Below are 8,710 nucleotides of genomic sequence, written 5' to 3' on the forward strand. Positions count from 1 at the left end.
ACACAGAGAGAGAGAGAGAGGCAGAGACACAAGCAGAGACAGAAGCAGGGTCCCTGAGGGGAGCCTGACGTGGGACTCGATCTGGGGACTCCAGAACCACGCCCCGGCCGAAGGCAGGTGCCAAACTGCTGAGCCACCCAGGGATCCCACACCCATGAGAAGTCTGATGTGCATGTGCAGTGTCTAACTATCTGGTGACTCTGGGGTTCAGATCCCTCCATCATGCCTTCTGGCATCTCAACCTGTGGCCTCGCAGGCTTTCCAGGCAGTAAGAAAGGGATCAGGGAAGCTCACAGGCTTTAACTGCCTGAGCTGGGGAGTAACACCTGCCTGCTCTCAGCCCATTGGCCAGGGCTAGTCATATGACCCCACCCCAAGTGTGAAGGAGCCTGGGAAATTTAGGGTAGCACATAGAGCATCTCTGCCACAGCATCCTGGGCTGAGTGAAAGGCACCTAAGTGAGAGTGGGAGGGAGAGGTAGTATTTGGCACATAGCACATAGACTATCCTAAAGATAAAGCTCCAATTCCTGGCATGGACCCACAATAAAGCCCCAGTGACTGGTTTTTGGTTTTTGGCTTTAAAAAAAAACTTGAATATGTGTGTGATTAGAAAATCATTAGAAAATGAAGGAAGGAAGGAATAAGTGATCCTACAAGGTTCAGTTTTGAGTCCCTTCTGGTCCTAGCACACCAGAGCTCAAAATGCCATTTATCAAGGGCCTACTTGGTGCCATGCACTGTGCTAGAACTATACACATATCACTCCATCCCATTTAATCATTAGAACAACTCAGAAAGAGGTAGGGATTACTGGGCTCATATTATAGATGAGAAGACTGAGGCTCAAACTAGTTTAATCATTTGTCCAGGGCTGAAGCTAATGCCCAGACCCTTTCTGTCATGGTGCATTGGTACAATCACTCACAGGAGCAGAGGGAAAAACCTTAAATGGCTGGGAGGGTGGGTTTCTCACACCCTTCAAGTCTTCCCATATGTGAGGAAGTAACAAGTTTGGAAGCAAGAGGGGCGGCTGGGGGGCACTCAGTCGGTTAAGCATCTGCCTTAAGCTTAGGTCGTGATCTCTGGGTCCTGGGATGGAGCCCACCATTGGGCTCCCTGCTCAGTGGGGAGCCTGCTTCTCCCTCTACCCCTCCCCATTGCTTGTGCTTTCTCTCTCTCTCTCAAATAAATAAATAAAATCTTTTTTAAAAAGTTTGGAAGAAAGAGAAGTTTGGAGTACATCCTTGGTCAAATGCTTCACTCACCTATGCTCAACTGCAACTCAACTTTTTTCAGCTGCAGGTGGACATGGTAGCTGGCCTGAGGTGGTCACGGGATTCACTGAGAAAGCATCTATAAGCACAGAGCACCAAGGAAGGGCTGCATAAGTGGTCCATACTGACTCTATTAGGGCACATACCTTCAGAGAGGGACTGTGAGCAGAGGGAATGTTATTAGGGCCCACTTGCCCTGATGGTGACAATGGATGTTTTAAGAGCTTCCTGAAGAAGGTGGCCAAGTGGGGCAGAAAGTCAGATATGAGTACTGGAAGGCCAGTCCTACATGTCTCATGCATCCTGGGGTGAGACCTTAATCTCTGTGTTGGTTCTCTCATATGAAAATGAGAAAAATCAGCAAATCCATCAAATGCTCAGTACTTCAGAGGGCTTGAGGGAATAATACAGAAAATATGGGTGTAGAGGCAACTAGGCAGCTCAGTCAGTTAAGTGTCTGCCTTTGGCTCAAGTTGTAATCCCAAGGTCCTGGGATCAAGCCCTGAGTTGGGTTCCCTGCTCAGCAAAGAGCCTGCTTCTACCTCTCCCCCTGCTTATGGCTGCTCATTCTTTCTCTCTCTCAAATAATAAAACCTTTATTAAAAAAAAAGAAAGAAAGAAAGAAAAAAAAAAAACCATGGGTATAAATGCATCTTACAAACCCTAAGTCTTCCTCTGTCTTGACAACACCTGAACCATAAACTCCCCCAGGAGGGGAGCTAGGGCTCAGACATCCTTCTAGCCCCCTCCTTCCACTGCCCAAGAAGGTGACCAAAAGTTGTCAGAAAAGCCAAATAACCCATCCATCCACCAAACAAATGATGGTCTAATTCAGTCTGAGGCCTGAGGAAATTTGGGGATTTAGTTTAAAATAGAGGTTGCAAATTGGCAGTCAGTAGACCAAATTCAGCTTCAGAAAAAGTTACTTAACCTTTCTGTACCTTGGTTTCCTTATTAGGAAGACAAGCATAATAATAGTAATACCTAGAAGGAACGTTGTGAGGATTAAAAGAATTAATATAGGGGAACTCAGCTAGCTCAGTCAATGGAGCTTGTGACTGCTGGTCTTGGGGTTGTGTGTTTGAACCCCACGCTGAGTGTAGAGATTGGTTAAAAAAAAATCTTTTTAAAAAATTAAAAGGTTATATGTAAAGTGCTCAGGACAGTGCCCAACACACAATAAGTGTGGTATATGCATTGTTGTTATTGTTATTTGATTCACATGGTGTTAAAGGTTTTAGATTTAAAGGTCTTCACTTAGTTGGCCTCTCCATTTTGCCCCAGTCCCCACCATTCCCTCTTGTCCTGCACCCAGCTTGCCTCCCTGTCCGGGCCCAGAAGGCCCCTGCTTTTAGTCCCCAACCATTGCTTGGTCCTCTGTCATTGTGGCTGCTAGATGGCACACTGTTGATTCCTGCCATCGAACCATGATGATCACAAACCCAGGGTCCCTGATGCCCTTCCTCAACAGAATTGGGGAATTCTAATCCTGTCCCCCTCAATTTTTCTGTATTTTTAAAGATTATATTTATTTATTCATGGAGACACAGAGAGAGGCAGAGACATATTGCAGAGGGAGAAGCAGGCTCCCCATGGAGACCTCAATGCGGAACTCAATCCCAAGACCCCGGGATCACACCATGGGCCAAAGGCAGACACTCAACCACTGAGCCACCCAGGCGTTCCCCCCACAATGTTAAAAAGAGAAACCCCACACCAGCTGAGACAAACTGCAACCACAGAGCTCCAAGATTATCCAGATGCATGTTTTATTATCATTCAGATGATTATCATGGACAGAGGAAGTCACCTAGAGGGTTATATACAGGTTCAGCTTTCAAGGATGTTTGCACATGCCTGCACATATTTATTCCAGAAGCCATCGCACAGCACAGCACAGGGGGCCTCCACCTGTAATGCTTCGCCCAAGCAGAGCACAACCATGGGTCAGGGCTCTGCCCACCCACAGAACGATGCCCAAGGAGGGGAGGAGATTCTGGGTTCTGGAGGTAAATAAGATTAACAGGTAGCAAATCTTTACTCATGGAAGAGGGAATAAAAACTGGATTTGGATATCACATCTTCAATTCCACCCTGACCTCACCAGAGTCACACTGCTTCTCTTTGGGAATCCCTTAGAGGACCCAGAAGGGTCATTTTAGCCAGAGCTAAGGAAGGGGAGTAGCCTGGGGGGGTGTGGGAGAGGGATTCTGGGATCTGCCCCCTTGCCAACAGTGTAAAGTGGGATAATATGGGGTTTTAACTCAGAGGCTCGCTTTCTCATGTCTCTGAAGGGGGAGAGGGGACAAGGCCAGGGAACTGGGTGTTGTATATGGGAGGGTGCTCAGGTGCATGGTCAAGGATCTAAGGAGAAAAGAGGGGATCACAAAGGGATAGCGCCCACAGGACTTATGACATTCTTAGACCCAAAACTTTATAGGAAACTGGGTTCACTCCTCCAGCGGCTCCCTGGCCCAGGCTGCCCGCCGCCCAGGATGCTGCCGCTTCTCCTCGGCCCCCTGACCCCTGCTCAGGTCATCAAGGAGCCCCAGGAGGAGTCTAGCTTGACCACAGGCTCCCCCAGTCCCACATGGGCCTCCCAGGGCCCTCTTGCCTGGATGCTGGCGTTTCTCAGGCATCAGCTCGCCCTCCTCCCCTTCCTCCTCCTCTGCCTCCCAACTCATCTGGGCCTTAGGATCCACCAGCCGTCTGCCTGGGTGCTGCCTTTTGGTGAGCGTGTACTCCAGCCAGGAGGAGCGCCGGCCAGGGTGCTGCCGCTTCTGCTGGGTCCCATGGGACCAGGCAGCCGCATCCTCCCTCCGGCCAGGGTGTTGCCGTTTGTGGGGGTCCACAGCCAAGCCTTCTTCCTCCTCCTCTTCGACCCCTTCTTCAGCCTCGCCCTCCCTTTTGCCTGGATGCTGACGCTTGGAGAGCCAGTTGGTCTGAACCGTCTGGGACTCTGGGGAAGGAGAGAGACCAGTGAGGGCCCTCTGCCCCTGAGCGCCCACTCCAGCCCCGCTCCTCATTCAGGCCGCTTCCCAGCAGCACTCATCCAGAGTCACAGCATCGCACAGTCTCTCAGAAATCACAGACACACGCACAGATGGCCAAAGGTTTGATCTCGGGTTCCAGTCCCACCTCTGCCACTCCCTAGCTGTGTGACCATACACAATTCACCTCACTTCTCTGAGCCTTAATTTCCTTCTGTATAAAAATGAGCAGGAAATAACAGTATGGATCTAAGAGCTTGTTAGGAAGACCAAATAGTGTGATAAGGTGTTTGAAGTGCTTAGAACGGTTCCTGGCATATAGGTGCCTAGTAAGTAGTAATTAAAACTGTCACATACTGAGACTTCTTCCTCTCTCCCTTGCACAGAGTCTTCCCCACTGAAAGTCTGCTCTCTGTGAAACATTCCCAGGACGCACATGGAAGAGAAATCTGATCTCTGGAAAGGGTCAACTCCTGATCCTGCTGAAGTTATGGTCAAGAGTTTCAAGCTTCTCAAAGGCACGAGTTTAGATGACCCAGTAGACCCCCACCTCTGGTCCCGGTTTCCCGCAGCCCTCTTTGAGGGGCCTCTGGTCGGAGGGACACACCTGCCCCTCACCTGGCTCGGGATTGCCCTGGTTCCCTCGCAGCCGCTGGAGGTCTTCCCGGAGGAGGAGACGCTCTGCCTGGCGCAGTAGGTCGTCCAGATCCGCGTGCTCGGCGGCCGTCGCCGCCTCCTGCTGGGCCACCTCCGGCTGTGCGCTGCCTCCCGGGATCCCAGCCACCGTGAGGGTCAAGGCCATGGCGAGCAGCAACCAAGGGCCAGGCATTGCAGCGCCTGATTGGAAACACAGAGAGGATAAGCGCGCCGCACCCCTTTTCCGGCCCGCACTATCTCCTCCTTTCCTGTCCCAGCGGGTCCCCAAGCTGGGTAACAAACCGTGTCAATACCCTCCCTCCGGCAGGACTAGGTGCCAGCGTAGGGTGGGGCGGGGGCAGCCTCAGGCCTTGGGGATGCTCAGCCCTGGAGAGGCTTGGAGAGCCTGCCCGTGCGCCCAGTTCTGCCGTGAGCCTGGAAGCCATGGGAACCCCACCGCCACCGCCACCCCTCAGTGTCCCTGGGAGCAGGGGCAGCCCGAGTGACGAGGCGCACGGCAGGCTCGCCAGGAGTGCAACCACCCAGAGCGCAGGGCCACAACGCCCACTGGCCAGTGGCTGACACTCTTCCCTGCCCCACATCCTTGGTCCAAGACTCCTTTTCTAGCGGTCTAATCCCAGGGTCAACGCTCTGATTCCACAAGGCTAAGGTTCCATTTCTTTCTTTCTTTCTTTCCTTTTTAAGATTGTACTTATTTATTCATGAGTGACACACACACACAGAGAGAGAGGCAGAGCCACAGGCAGAGGGAGAAGCGGGCTCCATGCAGGGAGCCCGATGAGGGACTCGATCCCAGGACCCCGGGACCACCACCTGAGCCCAAGGCAGACGCTCAATCACTGCGCCACCCAGGGGCCCCTAAGGTTCCATTTCTAACGCTAAGATTCTGTGGCTAAACTAAGAAGCCAGCTCTAACTCTAAAACCCTAATTGCAAGGGTAAAATTTTTCTAACGCAAAGGCTGAAACTCGAAGGCTAAGATTCGAGCCCAACACGAAAATCTGTTTCTAACACCTGGATTCGGATTCTACATCTCAGGCTCTGACCCCGGACGCCCTGATGGCCCAGTTCTGCCCCCGCTGCCATCCAGGCCGGGGTGGGATGACGAACTTTCCATCCTGCCGACCCTCGGCGCCCAGCGCCCCGGCACCCGGGACGTGCGTGCACAGGAGCGGAGCCACCAGCGGCCCCGTGGAGCCCCTGGGGGACGGGGGAGCGCGGGCGCGGGGACGTGAGCGCACAGGAGCGGAGCCACCAGCGGCCCCGTGGAGCCCCTGGGGGACGGGGGGGGCGCGGGGACGTGCGCGCACAGGAGCGGAGCCACCAGCGGCCCCGTGGAGCCCCTGGGGGACGGGGGGGGGCGCGGGCGCGGGGACGTGAGTGCACAGGAGCGGAGCCTCCAGCGGCCCCGTGGAGCCCCTGGGGGACGGGGGGGGGGCGCGGGGACGTGCGCGCACAGGAGCGGAGCCACCAGCGGCCCCGTGGAGCCCCTGGGGGACGGGGGAGCGCGGGCGCGGGGACGTGAGCGCACAGGAGCGGAGCCACCAGCGGCCCCGTGGAGCCCCTGGGGGACGGGGGGGGGCGCGGGCGCGGGGACGTGAGTGCACAGGAGCGGAGCCTCCAGCGGCCCCGTGGAGCCCCTGGGGGACGGGGGGGGGCGCGGGGACGTGCGCGCACAGGAGCGGAGCCACCAGCGGCCCCGTGGAGCCCCTGGGGGACGGGGGGGGGCGCGGGGACGTGCGCGCACAGGAGCGGAGCCACCAGCGGCCCCGTGGAGCCCCTGGGGGACGGGGGGGGGCGCGGGCGCGGGGACGTGAGTGCACAGGAGCGGAGCCTCCAGCGGCCCCGTGGAGCCCCTGGGGGACGGGGGGGGGGGCGCGGGGACGTGCGCGCACAGGAGCGGAGCCACCAGCGGCCCCGTGGAGCCCCTGGGGGACGGGGGAGCGCGGGCGCGGGGACGTGAGCGCACAGGAGCGGAGCCACCAGCGGCCCCGTGGAGCCCCTGGGGGACGGGGGGGGGCGCGGGCGCGGGGACGTGAGTGCACAGGAGCGGAGCCTCCAGCGGCCCCGTGGAGCCCCTGGGGGACGGGGGGGGGGGCGCGGGGACGTGCGCGCACAGGAGCGGAGCCACCAGCGGCCCCGTGGAGCCCCTGGGGGACGGGGGGGCGCGCGCGGCGCCCACCTGTGCGCGATGCCACGCTCCGGGAGGCGGGAGGCGCTGGGGCGCAAGAGCCGGGGCTTCTCCCGGGGCTCCCCCGGGGGCGGGCGGGGAGGGCCCCCGGACGCCCCCGGGCTGGGGAGAGGGGACGGGGGCGGTCACCTGCCCGGCGAGAGCTCCGCGGGACGGTCCGAGGTCCGGGGCGCCGCGTTGGAGCCTCCGAGTCGGGAGCCGGGGGGTCCGGAGGCGGGAGCGCTCGCAGGGCTCGGGCGCCGCAGCCGCTGCTCGGCGGGGCCGCGGCTTATATGCGCGCGGGGCGGCGGCGCGGCTGAGGTCAGCGGGGAGGGGTCGCGGCCGCCGGGAAGGGCGCTGACGGCAGCGGGCCCCGTGGGTGCCGGCCCGCCCGCTCCGCCGGAAGTCTGGGGCGGGGGCGGGGGCGGGGAGGGGGCGGGGAGGGGGCGCGCAGGAGGCCGGGGGGTGCTGATGCTCGGTCGCCTCCGCACCAGCTCCGGAGCTTCGTGGTCGCAGAAGACGCTCTTGGAGCAGGAGACAGAGGCACAGAGATGCTGAGAGAATCACATGGCTCAAAAGACACACACAGGAAAGAATAGGAGACAGAGATGAGGCCTGAAAGAGGTACAGGGGGGCAGCGCAGAGACGGACACCTACGCGGAGACAGAGAGAGGGAGAGGGGGACAAGGAGAAAGAGAAGCCCGAGAGGACAGAGGAAACAAGTAAGGGACAAACGGGACCTGGACTCTGCTCCTGCCTGTGTCACCCCCAGCAAATCCCTCCTGCTCCCTGGGCCTCAATTTTCTCATCTGTACAGTGGGAGACCGGGACAGGTTTCAGAATTCCCAAACTGGAAGCCTGGGGCCACCACCAGTTTAAGGATGGCTTTGTTTGACTCCCGTATCCACGGTGATTTGGGGGGAGGGGCGGGGGTGGAACTGAGTAACATTTAAAAACCTGAGGAGGGCAGCCCTGGTGGCTCAGCGGTTTAGCACCGCCTTCAGCCCAGGGTCTGATCATGGAGACCCGGGATGGTGTCCTGCATCGGGCTCCCTGCGTGGGGCCTGCTACTCCCTCTGCCTGCGTCTCTGCCTCTCTCCTCTCTGTGTCTCTCATGAATAAATAAATAAAATCTTAAAAAAAAACTTTAAAAACCCGAGGAACTCAAGAAAAATTTGGATTTATGGCTTCTTTTCAAAATTACTTGAAAAATGGTGAGTCCTGGACACACGGGAGTTAGGCTGGCGCACTTAAGGGGAACTACATTTTAGACAGAGGGAACGGCATCAGTGAAGGCACCTCCTACCTCTGGACAATCTTACATTAGTCTGCTCGGTCCCCCCCCCCCCCCCCCCATGTAGTACTGCTTCAAACCTCACACATACCTGTTGAATGCCCCAGGCCATGCTAGTGGTCTGGCCAGGGATTCCAAAACTGTTTAATCATCACTCCTTACTGCCATATCACCGCACCTTCACATCACCTGCCAAGATAAACAAGGTAGAGACTATTAGTCCCGCTTTATAGATAGAGACACAGAGGCTTGGGGAAGCAGAAGGACTTTTAAGTTAAAGGGGGTAGGGAACTCTCACATCACTAGCTAGAGTCCTCTCCTCAT

General features: G+C 57.1%; 1 protein-coding gene across 5 annotated transcripts in view; it reads right to left on the reverse strand.

The window, feature by feature from the left end:
- Positions 1 to 3,028: 3,028 nt before the first annotated feature.
- The window catches only part of TRH (thyrotropin releasing hormone), a 67,930-nt gene continuing 62,248 nt past the window's right edge, over positions 3,029 to 8,710 (reverse strand). Inside the window, exons 2-4 of one of the 5 annotated variants that reach the window (XM_026016912.2) lie at positions 8,478 to 8,575; positions 4,885 to 5,103; positions 3,029 to 4,235 (exon numbers count right to left, since the gene is read on the reverse strand). In XM_026016912.2, coding sequence (XP_025872697.1) covers positions 3,727 to 4,235; positions 4,885 to 5,095 — 720 coding nt within the window. In that variant the 5' untranslated portion in view covers positions 5,096 to 5,103; positions 8,478 to 8,575 and the 3' untranslated portion in view covers positions 3,029 to 3,726. Of the gene's footprint in view, positions 4,236 to 4,884; positions 5,104 to 5,205; positions 5,696 to 5,936; positions 6,164 to 7,104; positions 7,527 to 8,477; positions 8,576 to 8,710 lie in introns of those variants that run through there. The other 4 variants (XM_026016910.2, XM_026016911.2, XM_072720242.1 and 1 more) reach the window with 4 other exon arrangements.

Source organism: Vulpes vulpes, chromosome 9 (assembly GCF_048418805.1).
Source record: "Vulpes vulpes isolate BD-2025 chromosome 9, VulVul3, whole genome shotgun sequence".
In the NCBI taxonomy this organism is placed as follows: Eukaryota; Metazoa; Chordata; class Mammalia; order Carnivora; family Canidae; genus Vulpes; species Vulpes vulpes.